At 42.1% G+C, this 26538-nt stretch overlaps 1 protein-coding gene across 1 annotated transcript in view; it reads left to right on the top strand.

Annotated features, from left to right (window-relative positions):
* LOC124788041 (pre-mRNA-splicing factor ATP-dependent RNA helicase PRP16) overlaps positions 1 to 26538 on the top strand; it is a 190143-nt gene that overhangs the window by 25521 nt on the left and 138084 nt on the right. Inside the window, exons 8-9 of the mRNA XM_047255099.1 lie at positions 13298 to 13456; positions 22005 to 22163. Of these exons, the coding sequence (XP_047111055.1) occupies positions 13298 to 13456; positions 22005 to 22163 (318 nt within the window). The remainder of the gene's footprint in view (positions 1 to 13297; positions 13457 to 22004; positions 22164 to 26538) is intronic.

Genomic DNA, 26538 nt, shown 5'->3' on the forward strand with positions numbered 1-26538 from the left:
CTCATGATTTACACAGTTGGTTGTAAAACGTATATTTAAGAAAACCTTGCAATTGCAAATAACAATGAAAAGTAGGATACACAGTAGCTGATAAAAGTTATCTAGATAGGCAGCCTGACAGCGTGGTTAAAGCATAACCAAAAGAAGGTCCAGGGAGAATAAAACAGTTCAGGACTGTAAACTGTAGATCATTTAAACAAAAAAGAGTGCCGAGTGATTGGAAGAAGGCACAGGCCACACACATCTACAAGAAGGGTAGCAGAAGTGATCCACAAAACCCTGTTTTTTAGGTTTCACATTTGTTGGCTTTGTCAACTGAAAACCAGACTATCACATTACAACCTAACCACATCCTCATAATTCATGACATGCTCAGGAAAAAAACAGTGAAATATTTGTGAAGGATAAACTGCTACTCACCACAAAGATGACACATTGAGTTGCAGACAGGTTCAACGAAAAGACTGTTGTACATTGAGCTTTCAGCTAAAGCCTCCTTCAGAAAGGTAACATACTGGAAACACACCTCACACACATATGACCACTATCTTCATCAGCTCCAGCCAGAATACAACTGCGTTGAACAGAAGCAGCAATCTGTAGTAGCAGAGAGATAGCAGAGTATGGATGTGGGAAGAGAAGTGAGTGCTGCCTAGCTGAGCATGCAGGGACTAGGTGGGGCAAGACAAGGGTGCCAGGCTGTGGGGCAAGGACGGGCCTCTTGAATACGGGTAACCCCACACACTATAGTGTGGCACATGGAGCTTTCTCAGTGATTGACCTTTCCATTTGCAGACATTGTGTTCTCCCAACCACCCATTGGAGAGTTCACGATCACCTGTGTCCCTCCCTCAGCATCATTCCTGTGGATGCCTACCCAGACGTGCTCTCAACAGTGTTGACTGGGGTGCTTTAGCCTCTGCTCTCACCCTTGACTCCTCAGAACACGGAGACATCAATGAGGCAGTCCAGAATACAGCAAAAGCCATTTTTTCAGTAGCTGATTTGGCTATCCCCTGTTCCTCGGGCCCTCCCTGATGAAAGACATTACCTGGGTGGTTGTCATCAATCGCAGAGGCCATTAGAGATTGTAGGTGGGCTCTCCAGCGCCGTAAGTGGCACCCATCAATGGAGTACCTCACTGTGTTTAAATGGCTCCAGACACGGGTCCGCCACATAGTAAAATGACAGAAAGAAGAATGTTGGTAATGGTATGTTTCAGCCGTCAGGCCACGTACCTCCCATTCACGGGTTAGGACAAAGATGGTACTATCTACACTGACTCGGACATCATCGCCGAATATTTTGCTCTGCATTATGCTCGAGCCTCTGTGTCTGTGAATTATCAACTTGCCTTTTGTGTCCTAAAATAGCGTGGGGAGCAAAAGTAGCTGTTTGTAACTATACACCATCTGGAGCCATATAACGCTCCATTCAGCAAGTGGGAATTTCTCAGTGTCCTAGTCCTCTGTACTGATTCAGCCCAGGGCCAGATCATATCAACAACCAAATGATCAAGCAGAAGTCAGTGAATTGTCAGTTTCATATCCTTGCCATCTTTAACAGCATCTGGAGCGAGGGCCAGTTCCCATTGCAGTGGCAAGGAAGCATCATCATCCCAGTACTGAAAGCAAGTAAGCACTCTCTAGGGATGGACAGTTATCACCCAGCTAGTCTCACCATTGTTCTCTGTGCATTGCTCGAATGGATGGTAAACCGTCTGTTGTGTTGGCTCCTTGAGTCTCTGGGTCTTCCGGCTCTGTCTGAGGGCGATGGTTTCACCAAGGCCATTCCACTACTGATAACCTGGTTTACCTTAAGTCTGCCATCCAAACAACTTTTGCTCGATGTCAACACCTTGTAGCCATCTTCTTCGACATGCAAAAGGATTATTACACCACATGGCAACACACATCCTTGCTATCTTGCACAAATTGGGTCTCTGGGATCTGCTCTCAATTTTTATGCAGAACTTCCTGTTGTACTTCACTTTCTGGGTTCTAGTTGGTGCTCAGTACCCCCCATATCCAAGAGAATGGGGTCCTACAGGGCTCATACTGAATGTCTCTCTCTTACTGGTAGCAATTCAATTGGCTAGTAGCAGCTGTGGGGTCCTCGTATCACCCCTCCTTGTATACTGATGATGTTATAACCTTTAATCACCAATAATTGCGTGGATATTCAACCACACTCACTTAGAAACAATAGCTGGTTACATGATAACAACTCAGTATCTCTTATTCGACTGCCGTGCCATGACATGCGGCCGGCGCCGTTCGTAGCTAGGTGGCGCTCCCGTGCTCAGCCGAGATGCGGAGCACCTCTATCGCCGTTTGCGTGTACTGTCGTGGCGGCACTGTTAAATGTCGTGGCACTGTCACAACACTTTTCCCCCTTGGAAAAAAAAAAAAAAAAAAAAAAAAAAAAAACAACCCACACACACACTTCCTTGTTGGAGACATGGACAGTGCGGAGACATCCATGGCCTCTTGTGAGGCCCCGAGAAGATCCTGCGGAGAGACACGAGAGTATGGTCGAAAATGTCCAGGACGGAAGCTCGTGCGTGGAATGTGCCTCCTGGACGAGATGATGGGTGAAAACTCCGGAGAGCAGCATCCATAGATGTCGTGGACCTGGGGCTGTGCTCCAGCAAGATGGGTCCCGGAGAAGGCGGCGTCGCGACTGGGGCTGGTTCCGGCGTACTCGGAAGCGGTAGCGACGTCGGCTGCATCAACACGTACGGTAGATCGGCAGCAGCAACAGGACTGGCTTCTCGGGCTGGTGGAGGCGAAGGAAGGTGCGGTGGCACCGGTGTGGCCACCACTCGTGGGTGCATCTGGTCATAATGGCGAACAACCATGCCATCGTCCGTACATATTTCACAAAGCCGGCGGCCGCGAAGAGCCTTGACTGCCCCTGGAATCCATTTAGGGCGAGATCCATACCCTCGTGCCCACACGTCGGCGCCCACCGAGTATTTTCCTGCACTAGGGGACACAGCACAAGGCCTGACAGGGTGAAGCAGGTGCAGTAGAGTGCGCGGTTGGCGGCCATGCAAGAGTTCAGCAGGGCTGCGATCACTCAGAGGCGTGAAGCGATAAGAACTCAGAAATTGCAGCAGAGCGTAATCTGTGGAAAAAACACTAAAGAATTTTTTCATCCGGGTTTTGAAAGTGCAGACAAGGCGCTCGACCTCCCCATTCGATTGCGGATGGAAGGGCGGTGCTGTAACATGATGAATCCCTTGTCCAGTACAAAAATCACGGAAGGCCTGCGAAGAGAACTGAGGGCCATTGTCCGTGACGATCGTGGATGGAAGACCTTCTAGCGCAAAGATTTTGGACAAAGCCAGCGTCGTTGCCGCAGTGTTGGGCGACGGACATCGAACAACAAATGGAAACTTCGAGACGGCGTCAATCAACAGTAGCCAATAAGTACCGAGGAAGGGGCCGGCAAAGTCAGCGTGCACCCGTTCCCATGGCTGCGCCGGATCAGGCCTCGGAGAGGGCATTGTACAAGGTGCAGCCAGTTGTTGAGCACACTGACCACACGCAGCAACCATGTGGGCGATGTCCGAATCAATACCGGGCCAATAAACGTGCCTGCGGGCCAGGGACTTAGTCCGAGAAATACCCCAATGGCCTTCATGCAACAGTTTGAGAACATCTTTGCGAAGAGAGGCTGGCACCACGACCCGTGGAGATGTGCCATCTGTGGCCAGAAGAACAGCACCATCACGAACGGACAGACGAAGGCACAAGGCATGGTAGTTGCGAAGGGGATCCGATGCCCAGCCATTGGTCCTGTCCAGCCAACCCCGTTGAACAAAACCAATCACCTGACGCAGGACCGGGTCCTGCGCAGTAGTGGACGCGACCTGCGAACCTGTAAGTGGAAAACCCTCGACCGCACAACGTTCTTACTCACCAATGTGGAAACAGAGCAGTTCATCACGATCGAAAACCAGGTCGGTGCCCATCGGCAATCGCGACAATGCGTCAGCATTGGCGTGCTGGGCCGTGGGGCGATAGTGAATCTCATAGTGAAAACGAGACAAGTATAAGGCCCAACGTTGCAGGCGTTGAGCTGCCTTATCCGGAAGCAACGCCGATGGCTGAACAGAGAGACCAGCGGCTTGTGGTCGGTGATGAGGTGAAACTTAGAACCATACAAAAAACGCTGAACTTTTTTAGAGGATAAATGATAGCGAGCGCCTCCTTTTCGATTTGAGAGTGACGCCGTTGCGCATCGTTGAGGGTCTTGGAAGCATAGGCGATGGGTCGTTCCGACCCATCCTCATACCGATGGGCGAGAACAGCCCCTAGGCCATACTGTGACACGTCAGTCGCCAGAACCAAGTGCTGGCCCGGACGGAATGTGGCAAGACAAGGCGCCGACTGCAAATGAGCCTTTAGGCGGACAAAAGCCTGCTCACACTCGTCGGACCAACAGAAAGGGCCGTTTTTGCGTAACAGCTGATGCAGAGGATGAGCTACCGCCGCCGCGGATGGAATGAATTTGTGATAATAAGCAATCTTGCCTAGAAATGCCTGAAGTTCTTTGACCGTAGACGGCCGGGGTAGAGCGTTAATGGCCGCAACGTGCTGACGTAGAGGACGTATACCCTCACGGGACAAGTGGAAACCAAGATACACAATGGAGGGTTGGAAGAACTGTGACTTGTCCAGATTGCACCTCAACCCAGCCGAATGCAAAACCCGAAACAGTGAACGCAAGTTGCGAAGGTGCTCCTCAGTGGAGGCCCCCATGACGACAATGTCATCCAGGTAGTTGATGCAGCCGGGAACGGAAGCCGTGAGCTGTTCCAAAAACCGCTGAAAAATGGCCGGTGCGCTAGTGACGCCAAAAGGTAACCACTGGTACTGATACAACCCACAAGGAGTGTTGATGACAAGAAATTCCTTGGAAGAAGCATCCAATGGCAACTGATGGTATGCCTCCGATAAGTCAAGTTTGGAAAAGAATTGGCCCGCAGCGAGCTTGGTAAATAACTCCTCAGGACGGGGAAGAGGATAAGTGTCAATGAGGCTCTGAGCGTTGACAGTGGCTTTAAAATCACCACACAATCGCAGACTCCCCTTTGGTTTAGAAACCACCACGATTGGCAATGCCCATTCGCTGGAGGTAACAGGAAGGAGAATCCCTGAAGCTGTTAACCAGTCTACCTCAGCCTTGACAGGTGCACGCAACGCCACTGGAATAGGGCGTGCCCGGAAAAACTTAGGGCGAGCTGTAGGCTTAAGAGTAATGTGGGCTTCAAAATCCTTGGCACAACCCAGACCAGCAGAGAACACGGACGAGAATTCAGAACACAATCCATCCAGCTGTTGATAGGGAATATCCTCAGATATGAGGTGCACATCATCATCAATGGAGAACCCGAACAACTGGAAAGCATCATAACCGAACAGGTTTTCAGTGCCCGCATGATCCACCACATAAAACGCGAGGGGCCTAACAACAGACTTGTAGGCAGTGGAAGCATCAAACTGACCAATGATAGGAATTTTCTGTTTATTATAAGTTCTCAGATTTCGCGTAACTGGAGACAAGGGAGGGGAGCCCAGCTCCAAATACATGCGAGAATTAATTAGAGTTACTGCAGAGCCAGTGTCCTCTTGTATGCAAATGTCTTTATCCAGAACACAAACAGTAACAAACAACTTATTTGTCTGAGAAAGCACACAGTTAACATCCATGTCCGATGCCTCGTCCTTGTCGACAGGAACTTTAGGGGACTCACACACAGAAGCAATGTGGACTTTTTTCCTACATGAATTACACGTGGCCCAACGTTTTGGACACGCGGCCCTGTCATGCTGTACGAAACAACGTGGACAAGAAGGAAGTGCGGAACGAACCTGCTTCTGTGGTTGCTTTTTTCGCTGCGAGCGTTGTTTACGCGAGTGAACCGCCGCCACAGAAAGTTGACTGTACAGTGCCTACATCACACCACGCGTCTATTAGCGCACCAGCAGCGTGAGACACTGCAAAGGACTGAGCGATGCTTAGAACTTCTGACAGCGATGGGTTTGGCAGTTGTAGGGCACGTTGCGGAACTTCTTTATCAGGAGCAAGCCATAGAATAGCGTCCCTAACCATTGAATCAGCATAAGACTCATGATGAGTGTCCGTGACAAACTGACATTTCCTGCTCAGACCATGTAGTTCCGCCGCCCAAGCCCGGTAAGATTGATGGGGCTGTTTACGACACCAGTAGAACGCCACGTGGGCGGCAACGACGTGGGTGTTTTTTCGGTAATAGTTAGACAATAAGTAACACATTTCTTGGAAGGACAGAGAGGCAGGTTCCCACAGAGGGGCTAACTGAGATAGCAGCTGATAGATCCGTGGGGAAATCCAAGATAGAAATAACGACTTACACATAGGAGCGTCGACCACATCAAAAGCCAAGAAATGTTGCCACAAATGCTTCTCATAATCCTCCCAGTCTTCAGCGGCCTCGTCGTAAGGAAGGAATGGAGGCGGAGAAGAGGAAGACAGACGATGAGTAAGCGACGTCGACAACGCCTGAATAGCAGCCATCAGCTGTGTTTGTTGTGCCTGAATAGCAGCCGTCAGCTGTGTTTGTTGTTCAATGAGCGCTTGCATAAGCTGTTCCATGTCTGCCCCGTCACGAACACACAAATCCACAACACAGTGAAAATATCCGACCTCGTCGCCAAAAAGTGTTATAACCTTTAATCACCAATAATTGCGTGGATATTCAACCACACTCACTTAGAAACAATAGCTGGTTACATGATAACAACTCAGTATCTCTTATTCGACTGCCGTGCCGTGACATGCGGCCGGTGCCGTTCGCAGCTAGGTGGCGCTCCCACGCTCAGCCGAGTTGCGGAGTGCCTCTATCGCCGTTTGCACGTACTGTCGTGGTGGCACTGTTAAATGTCGTGGCCCTGTCACAACAGATGACTTCTGGGTGAAACTGAACTTCGACTGCAAAGTGCTGTACAAGAGGTGCAGGCATGGCCTCTCACCCATGGCTTTCTGTTTTCAGCTGCCAAGACTCATGCCATGCACTTCTGGTGATGTCCTACCGTTCACCCACAACCAGAGCTTTACCTCGACAACCAGCTACTCAGTATGGCAGAGACATAGCGCTTTTTAGGACTGGTTTTTGATTCTTGGTTGATGTGAATTCCCAGTCTTCTCAAGCTTAAGCGAAAGTGCTTAGTATATTTTGCTGCCTGAGTAACACCAACTGGGGTGTAGATTGCACTACCCTTCTGTTGCTGTACAAATCCCTGATATAATTCCACCTTGATTGTGGGAGTCTGGCATACGGTTCAGCGTTGCCCTCAGTATTATGGATACTGGATCCGATAAACCACTGCAGGGTTGAACTTGCGACAGGAGCCTTTTGATCTAGCCCTGTGAACAGCTTACTCATGGAGGCTGCAGTCCCTCCTCACAGATCAAGTGCCAACAGCAGCTTGTCAGCTATGCTACCCATGTTCACATCTCTCCTAAGCATCTGAGCTACCGTCTTCTTTCCAAACATGGGAATCAATCTCGCAATAGTGGCCCAGATCAGAGATTACAATCCAATCCGTTCCTCTTCCATCTCTCCTCCAGACCCAGTCACGTACACCTCCATGGTGCATCCCTCAGCCACAGCTTTGTCTTGATCTATCACAAGATCCGAAAGAATAGGTTCCTCTTGAAGCCCTCCCCTACCAATTCTTATCCATCTGTGATGCATCCCTGCATTCAGAAGTAATCTATACTGGCTGCTGGTCATGTAGGCTTTGCTTATACTCATGTGGGACACACTGCTGTGCTCCTTGTTTTATGGCAGTAGTGTTTTCACTACAGAGATGGTAGCCATCTCTTGTGCTCCTGAATATATCCGTTCCTGCACTGGTGGGTTCTTTCTCATCTACAGTTATTCCCTGAGCTGTTTGCAAGCTCTCCACCGGTGTTAACCTCGCCATTTCTTGTTCATTGCTATCCAGTATGCCCTTGAACAATGGGGAAGCTCAGTGGCTGTTATCTCGACCCTGGGCTGCATCGAGATCCCAGGATAAGGATAGCCTGGCAAAACTGGCTACCTGTAAACCAGTTCTTGAGATCAGTATTCCAGAAAAAGACCTCCGATCTTTATTACACCATCAATTTTTAGGAATCTGAATACGGAATGGCTCACTCTGACTTCACCAAATAAACTGTGGATGATAAAGGAGACAATGAATCTATGAAGGTCCTCCACACAGGCCTCCCACAAGGATTCTACCATCCTTTGCTGGCTCTGCATCGGCCATACATGGCTGATTCATGATCATCTCCTCTGTCACAAGGACCGACTCCACTATCATTGTGGTCACCGTTTGATGGTGGTCCATGTTTTGCTGGAATGTCTCAACGTGGTGTCAGGAGACAATGCCTCAGCAGCTGACTTCATTTAACATTTTATTCTTGAATGGGGCTTTTACTACTCTAATTAATGAAGGGTCACTTAATCTTATAAGTCCATTAACGGGTTGGCAAAATACTCTGTTGCCTCTCTGCCCAGACTGTACTGCAGCTGTCTGGGCTTAGTGGTCCAGTCCAGTCCTGTCCTCACCCTACCTGCTCTTTTCCTCTTCTTCCACCCCCCCTCCCCTTCTCCCCTCCCCTCTTGCGTTTATCTCTTGTCTCTCGGTGATTCTCTTGCCCTGTTCATATAGCTAATCTTTCCTGGGCAACTGATGAGTGATGTACCTCTGTTAAGTGGCAGGGGTGGGGGGGATGTATGTCCCCTAATTGCACTCTGCTTTCAGGGGTTTCCGGCTGCTCTCTAGATGGGGCACATAGCCTGCCTTTCTTCCTCTCTCTCCTTTTCTTCTTTTTGTCCCCTCTCTCGCCTTCGTTGACCTTTCATAGACCTTGGGGTTTTCTTCTCCTGGGTTTTGTGCAGTAGGCTATCTCTGATCTACAGTCTTGTAGACCTGTCTGTTCGAGGGAAATAGGACTGATTACACAGTAGTTTGGTCCCTTTAATCATCCAACCAACCAATCATAATATTGTTGATATTCCAACCTGGACTTTCCATTATTTGGAGTTAATCATCTCATTTCTTTAGCATCTAACCTATTCATTGTATGTTCTTATAAACTACATTTTGTGTTTTGCTAACGGGTGCAAAGACAAATGAGTTTTATTGTAGTCCAATGTGCAAACATGATAAATATAGTTATCCATTCCAGAAACCTGACTTACATTCAGTCAGCAACACTGGATGTTTACCCTTGTGCTTTATTGATAGTCCTACTTTACACTAATCTTGCCAGGAGTTACAGCTTTTTAAGTTGAGTGGTAAGTTGGTTGAAATGAATGTAGTTCATGGTATTGCCATTATCTTTTCTAATTAATACTTCCACTGTTCTTCTGTTGTTTAGCACCTTTTTTGACTGGATACAGAGAACATTGAGTGAATGTAGGACTTATGTTGGGATGCCTACACTTTAGCCGTCATTCATCATTGTACCAGTGGAATTAAATATTTCCTCATCCCCTGGTACGCTGTATTTGCAGATTTGTTTGTTGAACTACCATCATTTTTTGTTGCAAAAATTGTTCAGTCACGCACCCAGCACTTTTTCTGTAGGTTATTCTTCTGCCATTAATATGCTGACTGCTCAGCAGTAAAGTCCATGCAGAACATTGTGGCCAGTAGGTGCACAGACAGCAGGGCACGCTTGGGGATAGTGATAGTGGTGGGGGTTGCAGGTGATACAGTGTAAATGCGGAACACTGAGGGGAAGCACCATTCTAAACAGAAGCCTACATCACATCTTTTGTAAATATTAAGTGGACGCACTCCACACCCACATTTTAATGGTAGAAAGATCTGTTATCTCTGCTTTGGTTAGCTTTGAAACAGAATTCTGCTGAAAATGCAGTGATTTATTTTTGCCTGACTTGTTAACCCTTTTTAACTTTCAGAGACGCATCATAAGTGACAAATTTTGAATAAAACCTACAAGTTTCTGTGGTTACTGTGTTAAAATTTGCTTGTTTTTGCCAAAATACAGTGGAGTTTGCACAGCCTTACCTCACTAACATATTGTGCAGACACAGTTGTGAGGGAATTCTGAAGCAGTTATTTATTAAGTTTATTAAATTAGGAACTGGGGAGAAATAAGGCCAGTAGCTTATGAAAAAGCACGTCCTCAGTACTAAAAAACATGTAATGTCTCCACTTATGTTGTTCCAAACCCCATAGCATTTCCCATTTCCTCAGCTGTTGATGGCCCTTAAAAATTACATTCTTTCATCAAAAAAGTCTGTAGTTAGTTGAATAACATGATAGATAATGAGAGTGCTATGTGAGATGATTTTTCTCAAGATTAGTGACAGACACCTCTACCCAAACCTTAAAAAAAATTCAATATGTTAGCTTAATTTTGTATGCAGCAGCATATTATGTAATATGCCACAAATGCAAAATCATAGTGACCTCTATTTTTCACTGCAAACTTTTCCGAATTTCATGCAGTGCCTTACTTACATGTAAATATCACAATAACTGTGACCATTAATGAAATTATGAGCACATCATAGTGAACCTGACGTATAAAGTTATAAGTAAAGCAGAAATGAAATTTTTTTACCAAATAGTTTCTGTAAAATTGTTTGAGAAAGATTGCAGGGCGTGCGCCGTGATTTTACCATCGCTGACTGGCTGAAAGCTGGTAAACACTTGTTGGCCTCGCTTTCCGAACAAATGAATGAACTTGCCCAGCGCATTGGATGAAAGATGGTCACTGCGCATCAGCCACCATATCCTGCACAGATTCCACCCTCTTCTATGCATTTCTCAGTGTGACCTATTGCTGCTTTTGTATTTGAATTTAATTTTGCAGCAATAGGTCACAAAGTAAGCAAGCTTCGTGAGAAAGAAATGAATAAAGATAAGTTTAGATCTAAATATACAATAAATGATGCAAAAACACTAAAATCTATAAATAACAAACTGAAAAACAACCAATCCATAGTTGTGAAGTCAGATAAAAGCAATACATTAGTTGTGATGAAAGAAAAAAAAAATACATAAACAATACAATGAATTTTTTGCTGCTAATAATATTCAGCACATTGAAAAAGACCCAATCAAACAATTTCAAATTAAATTAAGGAACAATTAAAGAACACATATTTCCTATTGACAGAAACTGAAACGAAATACCTTACATACATGAATCCAGAAGCACCACACCTAAGAGCATAGCCAAAAATACACAAAGATTGAAATCCAATATGTCCCGTGGTCAACTCTATAAATGGCCCAGCATACAAACTGTCACAAAAACTGAATAACATACTGATGAAGAATTATACAAATGAAACAACATATTCCATAAAAAACAGCATGATACTAGCTAAAGATCTAAGTATCAGAAAGCTCCCCCAAGAAGTGCAGTTTATATCACGTGACATCACCAACCTTTACTCAAACATACCCATACAACAAGCTCTAAAGGTAATACAAAAGAACCTTATGCAACACAAGAAACTTTCATACACAGAGATTGTCGAATTTATGGAACTCCTTCAGCTAACCCTAAGTTACAACTACTTTACCTTTAGTAACAACATTTATAAACACCCAGATGGCCTAGCAATGGTACCATAGCTGACATATGCATAAATCATTTATAACAAAAATTATTTGACAGCCAAGAACATTGCCTAAAGAAAATAGAATTTTTAGGAGATATGTAGATGACACACTACTGTTAGTGAAAGGGGATACCAAAGACATCACAGACATTTTAAATTATTTCAATAATCTACGTGAGAAAATCAAATTTACAGTGGAACATGAGCAAAATAAAAGCATCAACTTTCTGGACCTAAATATTACAAGGCATAACAACACATGCACATTCAAAATTTATAGGAAAAACCCAATGACTGACACCACAATCCCTGCAACCTCATGTCACCCAAATATCCATAAACAGGCAACATATGGGTCAATGCTGCATAGGGCAACAAAAATACCATTGAACCAAGAAAATATGCAACAAGAAATAAACACAGTGAAAAAGATTGTAGTTGCGAATGGTTACAAAGTTCCCATGGTTGACACAATCCTAGTCAAAGTGAAGAAAGGCCCAGGCGCAAACTGCACCACAGAAGAAAAAGAGAAAAACAAATGTATATCTTGCATTCCATACATAGGCAATGTATCACAGAAGATTGCAAATATTTTCAAAAATCACAAAGTAAAAAGTGAGTTTTCTACATCTAATAAACAACAACAAAAACTAATACATAATATAAAATGTACTCAGGATCCATATTCAGACTCTGGAATATACAAGGTAACATGCCAGGAATGCTCCATGTTCTACCTAGAACAAACAGGCCAAAATTTCAACACCAGGTACACAGAGCAAATTAAAGCCTACACACACAACAAACACACTACGTCAGCAATACAACATAGAAACATAATACAGGACACCCTTTTGGAAAAATAGAGCAAATTGTCAGAGTACTCCACCGGCTAAATAAAAGAGATAAAATGGATTTGCTAGAAGAACTGGAGATATAATATTAAACGAAAAACTTGAAAGTGAATCAATGAATTTCTTCAGATGTTTTGATAGTATACTTAAATAAAAATAGTAAAACATAGAAATAAGAACAATTGTAAAATTGATAAAGCAATTTATGAGCCAAATTGGTAAGTTAAATAACCTCTGTACAAAAGGTGTGTGGAACACACACAATGTTATCTCTGTGGACTACCTGTAAGAAGATCTTTGTATCTCTTTTGTTTATATAAGATATTTTCGATGTGTAAAGTGAACAACAAGTTGTGTGTGATGTTTAGTGTGTGTGAAACTCTGCACAAATGGACTATAAGGAAACTGTAAGTACAAATTCTTCTAAATTTCGCCACTAACTTCACCAAAAGAATCGATACCCATCTAAAAAATCACGTGTTCCTTATACATTGAAGTAAAAGTCAACAAAATGAAGCAGACTCTCACACATTGACAACATCAATAGAAATGGCTTAATACCCACAAAAAAAAAAAAAAACACCACTTAAAAATGGGAATCATTTCCCGAAACGTGTCGTGCGAAAAGTAAAATAAAGAAAAATCGTGACTGGTAGCAGAAGATTTATTTATAAACAAACCTATTGTGTTTTCACAGTCGCAGGCTTTCAAAATCCATTTATAATGGATCAAATCAAATAAAATAAAATTCTTAGAAAATTTTACAGAAATTTAATCTATCCATTATTGTTTGCAGGACCCCACATCAGATATGGCAATGGTAGCAAGGAAAGGTTCAAATTTAGTTAAAATTTTTAGAGAACAAAAAGAAAGACGAAAAGCACAGAAGAAGCATTGGGAGCTTGCAGGAACAACAATAGGAAACATCATGGGTGTTCAGAAGACAGATGAAAAGGTAAGGTGATAATTATTGAGTTTGGCACTTGTTTAGCTTGTGTTGCAGTGGATCTAAATTTTCATTTGTGAGTCTTTTCGTTCCTATCCACCAGCAGCAATTTAAACTAACTAAACAATTTTGTTTCCTGGTTTTGAAATTGTAGTGAATAGTCAGAATGATGTCGCAGCTCTGTATGCAGTAATGTTGCAGGTAGAGCCTACCTCTAATTCTTCCAAAATTTAAACATGTTATTCTATATATTTGTCACAGATATCAAAGTGACCTAAGTTAATTATACAGCAGATAGCATCACTAGCATGTCAAAATCATTGTTATGATTTGGAATATAAACTACAGATTATCCTCATTTGATGCTGTACGAAATCTAAGAAGTGTGGTGTATTGTGCATGTATTGGGTTCCTCAGTAAGGGCTTTAACTCTCTGCGGTTGTGTGTAAAGTTATTGTGACAATTCAGAGAAGTGGTACTGGATCACTCTTTTCCATAATGTGTCAAGTTTTTAACTTTTGGATTTTGTTAAGGTTTTGTGTGGCGTCCATTGGTAATGCAGTATACATCCATCCTCTCCTCCTCCTCCTCCTCCTCATCATCATTGTCATCCTTCTTTTTTTAACAAGATAATTTTCCAGAAATAAAAGTTGAAGGGTAAAAGTCTAGATCAGGGCCAGTGGCATACTTATGTGTTTCGTGCAGCAACATTCTCAGCACTCTCAGTGAGGTACGATGGGAAGTACATAGTGTGTGTGTCAGCTGCTGTCAGCTGCTAGGTGTATGCAGTCAGTGAAAGGACAGCAGACAGACATCATGTTGTGAAGCAATATTGTGACTGCTCAAATCAATGAATCACCACCTCTGAAATCTTTGCACATTCCGCGAAACAAGGCAAATACTTTGACAGCAAAATTATTAATTTAATTTAATCTGTGCTGTTAAGTCCATTCCTAACCACAACCTCATAATAAGTATCATATTCAGAAGAACCAAATATATATGACAACAAAGATTATTAATTTAACTTTTGCAAGTAAAGCTGTCTTATTCCAACCTACCCAAGACCTCTGGCTAAGCTACAAGTTAGTCTGTCATGACAAAGAGGTGTTTTAAAGGGTATTTACACCACAGGACGCACAGGAAATTCAGAAAAAACACAAGAATTTTTTCACTCAAGAAAAATCTGGGAAAAAACCCCCGAATTTTTTGAAATTCTGGAAATTTTCTTTTGTTTTAGTTTTCAGTAAAATTTTTGTAATTTTGAGTGGTAAGAACTGATACTCTAACAAAGAATTTTACTTTAGACCACTACTATAGAGTAATACCGCAACAATAAAATATAAATAAGAGAATAACACCAAAATAAAACTTTAGTAGCAAAGAAAATGTGCCATTTGCAACAACAAAACACAGCACACACACACAATCGTCTACCGACAACAAAATGTGTCAACTACAGGACGAGACCTGTAGGGCGCTACACACACACACACACACACACACACACACACACACACTAGAAATCGTAATGTAGCTAACAGTTATCCACGTTAAGAAAGGTTTGATGATGTTCAGCAGCTCTGTAATGCACGATTCATCCAGTCTTAGGTAATTACGAAAATCATTGGATCCCAGCCACTTAAGTAACAGAATGTGGGTGAATTTCTTTTGTTATATGAACCAATTCTTTGTCCATACCTTTCTCTTGACCTTTTTGTGCTTGTTACCCCTAAAACAATCAAGGCAAATTCCCATTTTTGTTCCTATGTAAAACCAAGTGGCATCTCATGTAATGTAAACAGTATGAACCCAAGATAAACAAATCCCAACAACTTGGCAGTGCTGTAATCTCTTGAGTGCGGTCGGTAGGGACTTGTAGGCTGCTATAAAATTGTTCAGTCAGTCGGCCGATAAGTTGGTACATATGTACTGGCTGTGTGCAATACTTCATAACAACAAACTGCTTTTAATGAGAATGACATCACAACTGTTTACATTTCTAACAGGTCGCAGGAAAATACTGCAAATGGTGGTTTGAGAAGCATTGCTTTCACAGTAAATTTCCTTTTGTACAAGATGAATTATGTTATGTGTGAGAATGTGCAGTGAATTTCTTAAATCACAGCGCGTTTGGGTCTCATTCAAATCTTAGAAAACGTTCGGGCCCAGAATACCTGCCATACCATTATTTAAAATTTGACTGGCATATGTGATAACGGTAACACACACTGACAAAACACTAAGTTTTTCACATATATTTTAGTTCTTTCTTAGATTACAAATTACTCGAGAACAGTGGCCAAAGGTGAGTTCTTGAACACTTTCACATGTAACTGACTTTTCCACAGAAACATCTTGTTTGTGTATACACCACTTTTTAGCTTCCACATTTGTTGGCTTCACCAACTCATAACCAAGCCATCACATTCTAACTCATTCTAAACTTAGGCTAAGTTACAGATCCGCCTCATCACAATCACGTTTTTGTGGCTTTGCTAACTCCCAACAAACATTGCAACCTAACCACAATCTCATAATTTATGATGTACTCAGAAAAAACTGTCAAATATTTGTGAAGGGTAAACTACTACTCATCACAAAGATGACACATTGAGTTGCAGACAGGCACAACAAGAAGATTGTTACACATTGAACTTTCAGCAAAAGCTTCCTTCATAAAGGAAACATACTGGAAACATAGACGCACACCAGGAAGCACACCTCACCCACACATGACTGCTATCTCTGGCCACTCCAGCCAGAATGCACCTGCATTGAACAGAAGCAGCAATCCTGAGACAGCAGAGTACCGGTGTGGGCAGTGGACTGAGTGCTGCCTGGTGGAGCATGCAGGGAGTAGACTGGCAGGACAAGGCTGCCGGACACAGTGTCAGGAGGCTGTGGGGGAGTGAAGTGGGAGGGTGGGGAGCAGAGGAGGAGAGGAGCAGAGAAGGGGAAAAGTGCGGTGGGTGCGTAGGCAGAGAGTGGCACACAGTGAGGGTGGGGGGACTTGAATTTGGAGGAGGTGACAGGACAGAAGGGTCAGAAACTGTTGGAGGGAGGGTGTGCGGAAAGTAGGTAACCATAGATTGAGGCCATGGTAATTTTGGGAGTGGAGAATGTGTTGTAATAACTCCCATCTGTACAGTTCAGAAAATCTGGTGGTGCAGGGGAGGATCAAGATTGCCTAGGTTGAGAAAGCAGCCATTGAAATCAAGCATTGTCATGTTCAGGTGCATGTTGTGCCACAGTGTGGTCCACTTTGCTTTTGTCCACAGCTCTTCAGTATCTGTTCATCTTGGTGGACAGCTGGATGACTGCTTTCACAGGTGGTGTGGCCTCTGATGGAGTGGACCGCCCTGTGGCACAACATGCCAATGCACCCACCAGGCCTTTCCCTTCTCTGCTACGCCCCTTTTCCACTTTCTGCTTCTTCCCTCCCCTTTCCCCCTTCCCCCTTCCCCATCCAGAGTTACCTGACACTTCACCTATCAGTTGGCAGTGCTGTCCCACCATCATCTAGTCCCTGAACGGTCCTTCCATCTGTGCACTACTAACCATCCCCTTCCCCCTCCCCCACTTCCATTCAAGACAGTTGCATTCTGGCCACAGGTAGAAATTGTATGTGTGAGCTGTGCTTGCTTGTGTGAAAGTGTGTGTGTGTTTCCTTTCTGAAGAAGTCTTTGGCTGGAAGCTCAATGTGTAACAGCTTTGTTATTGTGCCTGTATGCAACTCACAAAGTATCATTTTTACAATGAGTAACAATCTGTCATTTTCATAATATTGTTGATATTCTAACCTGGACTCCCTATTGTCTGCTTTAGTTAAATACTCTTTACAACAAATAATATGAATTTAATCTTTGCTCTTGTGTCCCAGCATAACTGCACCCTTTGAAATTGTGATGTATTAAAAAAATGAATAATTGTGATAATCAAGATTGTAAATTATGTTTTGTTCGTAGCAGTGACAACAGCAAAGAAGAGAATGGTTACTGTTTCAATGCTAGAAGTTTATTCCCTTTTTTTCGCCTGTCATTGGTTACCTAGAAGAACATCCCATTGACTAAGCAAAACAGCTGTTGCCAACCTATGATCAGTAGAGAAACACCACCTTGACTGCCGCTGGCTGTGATCTAGACTTAGCCAAATTGAGGTATAAGGTGTTACAAATAAAGTGCTCATCCAGTGGGGCTGGTTTAACCTGCCTTGAAAATTAATCACTGAGGTAACGCCATACTTCATGAAGATTGAGCAGTGCTGCAAAACATTGTTGGAACTGTATATAGCATTTGTAATTAACATTATCAGCAGAATTAAAAAGTATTTGTAGAGATTATTAAGGTTGTGCGACTTGGTTGGAGTGTATGAGTGGAATTAAGAATATTTCAATACTAATACACTTGTTTTCTATCTTGGAAAAAAAACTAGTAGTTGCATGTGTTCACTGCACCAGTTGCACCTGTCACTGTAAAGTTAACTCTTTACAGAAGATTATGTTTCATGTGAACTCCAAGTCTACATCCAGCTGTTTTTACTTTACAACATATATCTGTCACATTATTTGTGTCTCTTCATTTCTCATATGACATTGCAAAACCCTTGGTGTAACACAATTAATGGAAGCAGTAACAGAATTTCCATATAACTCAGACATTGAGTGGATGATAGGCACATAAACAATACTGGAAACGTTCTTGAGATTTTGGTCAACATTGTTTTTCATATTCATCTTGAGAGGGGGGGGGGGGGGGGAGAAGAAGACTGACCACCTTCTTGCACATGTGCTTGTTGACCACCCAGTGCCACTACTACACGGAGTGGTTAACTTGACGTTTTAGCTTTTGTGCTGTGTGTTTTCTTGAGTCATCGGTCTTGTGACTGGTTTGATGCCGCCCGCCATATATTCCTCTCCAATGCCAACCTCTTCATCTCAAAGTAGCACTTGCAACCTATGTCCTCCATTATTTGCTGGATGTATTCCCATATCTGTCTTCCACTGCAGTTTTTGTCCTCTACAGCTCCCTCTAGTACCATGGAAGTTATTCCCTGATGTCTTAACAGATATCCTATCATCCTGTCCCTTCTCCTGGTCAGTGTTTCCCACATATTCCTTTCCTCTCCGATTCTGCGTAGAACCTCCTCATTCCTTACCTTATCGGTCCACCTAATTTCCGACATTCGTCTGTAGAACCACATCTCAGATGCTTCGATTCTCTTGTTCTGGTTTTCCCACAGTCCACGTTGCACTACCATACTATGCTGTGCTCCAAACGTACATTCACAGAAATTTCTTCCTCAAATTAAGGGCTATGTTTGATACTAGTATACTTCTATTGCCCAGGAATGTCCTTTTTGCCATTGCTAGTTTACTTTTTATGTCCTCCTTTCTCCGTTGAGCATTGGTTATTCTGCTGCCTAGGTAGTAGAATTCCTTAACTTCATCTACTTCTTGATCACCACCAGTGATGTTAACTTTCTCATTATTCTCATTTCTGCTACTTCTCATTACTTTTGTCGTTCTTCGATTTACTCTCAGTCCATACTCTGTACTCATTAGACTGTTCATTCCATTCAGCATATCACGTAATTCTTTTCAACTTTCACTCGGTATAGCAATGTCATCAGCAAATCGTATCATTGATATCCTTTCACCTTGAATTTTAGTCCTACTCCTGAACCTTTCTTTTATTTCCATCACTGCTTCTTCGATGTACAGATTGATGAGTATGGGCAATAGACTACACACCTGTCTTACACCCTTTTTAATAAGAGCACTTCGTTCTTGGTCATCCACTCTTATTATTCCATGTTGGCACTTGTATATCTTGTATATTACCAATCTTTCCCTAAAGTTTACTTCTATTTTTCTCAGAATCCCGAACATCTTGCACCATTTTACATTATTGAACACTTTTTTCAGCTTGACAAATCCTATGAGCGTGTCTAGTTTTTTCTTTAATCTTGCTTTTATTATCAACTACAATGTCAGAATTGTCTCTCTGGTGCCTTTACCTTTCCTAAAGCCAGACTGATCATCATCTGACACATCCTCAGTTTTCTTTTCCATTCTTCTCTATATTATTCTTGTTAGCAATTTGGATGCATGAGATGTTAAGCTGATTATGCAATCATTCTCTCTTGTCAGCTCTTGCAGTCTTCGGAATTGTGCGGATGATATTTTTGTGGAAGTCGGATGGTATGTTGCCAGATTCATACATTCCATACAAGAATGTGAATAGTCATTTTGTTGCCACTTCCCCCAATGATTTTAGAAATTCTGATGGAATGTTGTCTACCCCTTATGCCTTATTGATCATAAGTCCTCCAGAGCTCTTTTAAATTCTGATGCTACTACTAGATCTCCTCTCTGTTCTAAATTGACTCCCATTTCTTCTTCTATGACATTGGACATATCTTCTCCCTCATAGAGGCTTTCAGTGTACACTTTCCACCCATCTGCTCTCTTCTCAGCATTTAACAGTGGAATTCCTATTGCACTTTGAATGTTACCCACACCTGCCCTCACCCCCCCCCCTTACTGTACACCATTACCCCACTCCCCTGCTTTTAATTTAATCAAAGGTTATTTTGACTTTCCCATATGCTGATTAAGTCCTTCCAACAGTCATTTCTTTTTCAATTTCTTCACGTTTTTCTTGCAGCCATTTCACCTTAGCTTCCCTGCTCTTCCTTTTTATTTCCTTCCCCACTGACTTGTATTTCTGTATTCCTGAATTTGCATGAACATTTTTATACTTCCTTCTTTCATCAATCAGCTGAAGTATTTCTTCTGTTATCCATGGTTCTTCGCAGGTACAATCTTTGTACTTGTGTTTTTCTTTCCAACTTATGTGATTGCCCTTAATCCAGCATCTGATTTTGGAATCTCTGTGTGACCATGATGTAATCTAACTGAAATCTTCCCGTATCACTCGGCCTTTTCCAAGTATACCTCCCCCTCTTGTGATTCTTGAACAAAGTATTCGCTATTAAAAGCTGAACTTTATTACAAAAGTCAATTAGTCTTTCTCCTCTTTCATTCCTTGCCCAAGCCCATATTCTCCTGTAACCTTTTCTTCTACTCCTTCCCCTACAACTGCATTCCAGTCCCCCATGACCATTAGATTTGCATCTCCCTTTACGTATTGTATTACCCTTTCAGTATCCTCATATACTTTCTCTATCTCTTCATCTCCATCTTGTGACATCGGCATGTATACCTGAACTATCGTTGCACTATTATAAATCCATATTGTAAGGTCAGCTCTAGGAATGCACACCAAGTTCTGTAAGACTGTGAACAAAACTGTGTTTCATATACTCTTCAATATCATGACAATAAAGTACGTTACAGTGGAAACAAACTTAAATATATCTGCAGCTATACCAGTTTTTAATGGATTGTCGTATTCAGTAGCCCATGGAATGAATTTTGGTCTAAGTTTGGATGTAGTATGTTGTGCATCATCATACTTGTGAGGCTCCTACCAGTAGACTGGTAACATTTATGTTAAAGGTAAAAATTCATGAAGTTATCGTAAAGCCATTTGTGATGTACTGAAACATTGCCAGTGTCTTAGTCACAAGTTAAGAGACTACAATTGATGAAAATACAGAGACTAAAATTTGAGGAGGATGTGCCAGATAACAAAGAAACATAGAAGAACAAGTACATCAGAATGATGACCAGAGTGGCAACAGTAGAAAATAAACTTCAGAAAGGAAGACATCGACAGGAGGACAGAAGTATGGAACTCTCATTGGCAAGAGTAGTTCCACGTAAAAACAAAAGTTGCCACTGTTGCATACATGCAGTTGTTTTGGACAACTACTGTATTTGAAGGGAATCAAAATGATGGAAGGTGCGACTGCAGCTTAGCAGCTGCTGCTACATAGCTGAGAATCATTGCAGAATAAGAACTTCACATGCAGATTTCAGTCAATATGTCAGAAGCACTTTATCATTTTAGAGTTGCTCTATTCTTCTCTTATTCTAGCATAACCCATCATTTCAAACATTACTGATAAAAAGCATGTATCATAAGCTTGTTTCCATTTCCCTTGAATCTATACCAAGATCATTTAGTTTTCTTGAAATATTTCTCTTTGTAATGTGCAGTATGCACTGTCTGATGGAGTACAAAGCACGGTCTTTTTTAAGAAGGTAGATTATATGTTCAGCCTCCGAGACATTACAGTGCTCAAAATCTTATCAGTTACAGGAACAGAGATGAAGAACAAGATACGTGTGACATCTGAATAAGAATCTGAAGAAATATAAGGGTGTTCAAATCTAGGTGCCCTTTAGAAACATTATCATGACGCGAAATGTTAAAATATGTATATGTACACAAGATGACTTTTAGATTGAAGTAGTAGCAACAATTAACAGTTTACCATACTACTGACCTTCTGTAAACACTTTAACAATATCACTTTAAATCTGTTTTAAATTGCTTGCAACTGCGTAGTGTTTTGCTACCATTTTGACATACTGGCAGCTACAAAAGATTGTTTTATTTTATTCTTGTGTTTTATGTTTGTGTTACAGGACATACGACAAAATGAAAATGATGAAACGGATTATAAAACTGATCAAAAGTTTGCAGAACACATGCAAAATGCTACTCAGGCAACAAGCGAATTTGCGAAGAAAAAATCTATACTCCAGCAGAGACGATACTTACCTGTTTTTGCAGTGCGACAAGAGGTACACTTTATTAGATGCCGTTATATCTCTTTCACATTTAAATTTGCTTAATTATATTTTGTACCAATCGGTTATCTGTAATTCAATAATCTTGACAACTTATTGTTGTTGTCTTCATTGTTGTTGTTGTAGAAATAATCTTTAACAGAGAAGAACCACCTTTATAAATATCAATAGCTCAGATGGAAACCAGTCCTAAGTGAGGAAGGGAAAGCAGAAAGGTGGAAGGAGCATGCAAAGGGTCTATACAAGGGAGATGTACTAGAGGCAATATTGTGGAAATGGAAGGGGGCATACATGGAGATGAGGTGGGAGATATGAAACTGCATGAAGAATTTGACAGAGCACTGAAAGACCCAAGTAAAACCAAGGCCCCAGGAGTAGAGAACATCCTGTTAGAACTGCTAACAGCCTTAGGAGAGCCAACCATGACAAAACTGTACCATCTGGTGCGCAAGATGTATGGGATAGACAAAATATCCCCAGTCTTAAAGAAGAATGTAATAATTCCAATTCCAAAGAAAACAAGCGCTGACAGGTGTGAAAATTACCAAACATCAGTTTAATAAATCATGGTTGCAAAATACTGACACGAATTCATTACAGAAGAATGGAAAAATTGACAGAAGACGACCTCAGGAAAAATCAGTTTGGATTCTGGAGAAATGTAGGAACGTGCGAAGCAATAATGACCCCTATGACTTCCTTCACAAGACAGGTTAAGGAAAGGCAAACCTACATTTATAGCATTTGTAAACTGAGAGAGAGCAGTTATAAGAGTTGATGAGAACAGAAGGGAAGCAATGGTTGAAAAGGGAGTGAGACAGGGTTTTAGCCTATCCCCGATGTTATTCAATCTGTATATTGAGCAAGCAATGAAGGAAACAAAAGAAAAATTTGGAGCAGGAATTAAGGACCAGGAAGAAGAAATAAAAACTTAGAGGTTTGCCAATGACATTGTAATTTTGTCAGAGACAGCAAAGGACTTGGAAGAACTGTTGAACAGTATGCACAGTGTCTTGAAAGGAGGATATAAGATGAACACCAAAAAAAGCAAAACAAGGATAATATAATGTAGTCTAATGAAATCAGGTTATGCCGAGGGAATTAGAGTAAGAAATGAGACACTTAAAGTAGTAGATGAATTTTAAATAACTGATGGTGGTTGAAGTAGAGAGGATATAAAATGTAGACTGGGAATGGCAAGAAAAGCATTTCTGAAGAAGATAAATTTGTTAAAATTGAGTATAGATTTAAGTCTTTTCTGAAATTATTGATGGGTGAATCACGTAACTTACGAGGAGGTACTGAATAGAATTGGAGAGAAGAGAAATTTGTGGCACAGCCTGACTAGAAGAAGGGATCGATTGGTAGGACACATTCTGAGGCATCAAGGAATCACCAGTTTAGTAGTGGGGGGGGGGGGGGTGATAAGAATCATAAAGGGAGACCAAGATATGAATACTCTGAACAGATTCACAAGAGCATAGGTTGCAGTAGTTACACAGAGATCAAGAGGCTTGCACAGGATAGAGTGGCATGGAGAGCTGCACCAAATAACAACAGTAAAAACAACACAAAGAGAAGCTAGGAACACTGCCTGCAACATATCTGTGTTCACTTAGTCTGCACCTAGCAGCCCACTATCTTGTCTCCGCACGTCTCTGATCTACCACTACAGTATCTTCCTCCATCCCCTACTATCCTCCAGTAGTTGCCTTGAACCTGACTCTTTGAAATGATTTTTAGCCAAATGATGTGTGGTCTTTTTGCTACATTACATAGTATACCATTAATACCGGGCAGAGTCGTGCACGCTGCCACTATTAGCCTGCCCAGCCCATGTCTCGTGGTGTAGCCTGTTTGGTACACAGTCTCAATGGATCACAGGATTGTGCGTGTAAAAACAATATGCCAAGTGATACGAACCAGGTTGCTCATTGCTAGACTTATTACCCCAGCCTTCCAGGTTGCACACTGATATGCAAGGGGGTACCCGGGGGGGGGGGGGGGGGGGGGGGGGTGTAATAACATTGCTGTGGGTGGAGCTTGTGTAGTACACATTTCTGTCACTAGGTATGTATAGCACAACTCAGTGCCACCTGTGTTGTCAACCTGGCTTGTTGTGTTCCACTGCAGTGATTGTTTTTGATAGTGCTGTTTTGTTCTTGTTCCGTTTTTTATTATGGCAAGCTTAGCGAACAATGTGCAGCTGTGAAATTTTGCTTTCTACTCAGTAAAAATGTGGCTGAAACTGTTTTAATGTCGAAAACAGCTTACCAAGATGACACTATGGTAGAACTCAAAGTGTACAGGTGGTTTACTTGATATAAAAATGGCGACATGTCCTGTTCTTGTTCTTGTTCTGGATGACCATCAACTGCCTGAATCAATGAAAATTTGAGAGCTGTTGCTCACAGACTGTCGACAGACAATTGATCAATTGTCAGAAGTTAGTGGTTTATATTGGGGCTCAGTTCAGTGAGTTTTAATGGAAGATTTAGGAATGAAAAGGGTTGTTGCCAAGCTTGTCCCTCGGGTTCTAACTGACAATCAAGACGAAGTGGAGTTGGAACATGTCGTGCTTTGAAACAACAGTTTGAAACTGATCCAGATTTTCTGTCAAAGGCCATTATTGGTTTTGAGTCATGGTACTATGTTTATGACACAGAAACTAAGCAAAAGCCAAGACAATGGAAGACATCGTCATCACTGTGTCCATAAAAATGCCCTCAAGTTAAATTAAACATCAAAACAATGCTGATTTGCTTTTTTGATGCCAAGAGCGTAGTTCATTCAGAGTTTGTTCCCCCAGGTCAGACCATCCATCAAACCTTTTCTTTGTAAGTTTCAAGAAGATTGGGCAACAGTGTTCACCAGAAAAGACCTGATTTGTGGCAGACAGGAGACTGGTTCTCGCACCACAACAACACACCTGCATACACAGCCAGCTCTGTAAGACAGTTTTGGGCTAAAAATGGCATGGTTACCTTGCCCCCAAGCACCTTACTCACGTAAACTGGCTCCATGCAACTTTTTCTTATTTTTGCACATGAAAGAACACTGATTTGACAACATTATTGAAGAAGTCAAGAAAAAAAAGATGGATGAGCTGTCAGCCATTTCTAAAGATGACTACAGGAAAGGTTTTGAACAGTGGAAGCACCGGTGGGACAAATGTATTAGTTGTAATGGAGAATATTTTGAAGGGGATAAGATTGTTTTGTAAACAATTTGGAAACATACAGCTTTTATTTCTTCACTGTAGTTCCAGTTAATCCATTTTTTATTACTCCAGTCATATACAGTATCTGCATAGATATCTCTTTTTTGATTGGAAGAGTGTATGCAACAGTAATAACAATTACAGGTAACCTCTACTCTGGATAATTTCTGTATTTCCAAATAATGCAAATCAAGACAGAGTTAAAGCCATTGTGTTCCTGTAGGGTTTGTGGTTTTCAGTAATTTTCTTGCATCCAACTAGGTAAATACCAGACTGGTACACGTATATGTTCTCAGACTTGAATGTGAGATTAACATTAGATGCAGACATTTCGGGTTTACAGATCCTGTCCCGTAGGGAAGTGATGCATCAAGAAGTGGCATCCAGCTACTAACTACCACTAACATTACCAAAACTGGCGCAAAATGTCGCCCCCTCAGGGACACGAGAACAGACAAAAAAGGGGGGGGGGGTGTCATTGTGCAGTAGACAGGCACTTGTAAAAGTAGAGAGTTGCATATTAGTCCTTTGCATAGCACTTGACAATGAACACACACTTATATTGTGAGCACCATTTTCTGTTGCATTCAACTGGTAACTAAATATATCTGCTCATCTCACTCACTCAAACATCATGACACAGTGAAGCACTTTTAACAGCGCATGCGTTAGATGTGCATCCGCAGACTTGTGACAGCAGCTGATTAGTGTATCAAAATCCCGGTTTTCTGCATTATCTGTGATGGGCAATTGGTTAACAAGGGTCAGTTACGTGTGGGGTCTTATAAATATTGAATAGGCCAGTTATACTTTGCCCACCCTGTATATACTCAGGGCTGGTTCAAAAATGTTTTTCCACACAAGCAATTTATCATTTGGCACCCAACCCCTCCCCGTTTGGCACTTCCACCTTTTTTCCCTCATACACTTTCATCTGTGTCAGTAATTGTGATATGCACTGTATACAAAAATTGCACTTGGGTGCTCCCAGTGGCTCTCTCAAGAGGAGACTGTAAGAACTTCTCTTTACCAATGTCATTCATATTTACAGCTGTATGGAGCACAACTAGGACTGCAACATGGATGAAGAGGAAGATGCCATCTTTCGAGAACACTTGACACTCTGGTTGCTAAGGGTTTATGTATCGA

This window comes from Schistocerca piceifrons, chromosome 3, assembly GCF_021461385.2.
Source record: "Schistocerca piceifrons isolate TAMUIC-IGC-003096 chromosome 3, iqSchPice1.1, whole genome shotgun sequence".
In the NCBI taxonomy this organism is placed as follows: Eukaryota; Metazoa; Arthropoda; class Insecta; order Orthoptera; family Acrididae; genus Schistocerca; species Schistocerca piceifrons.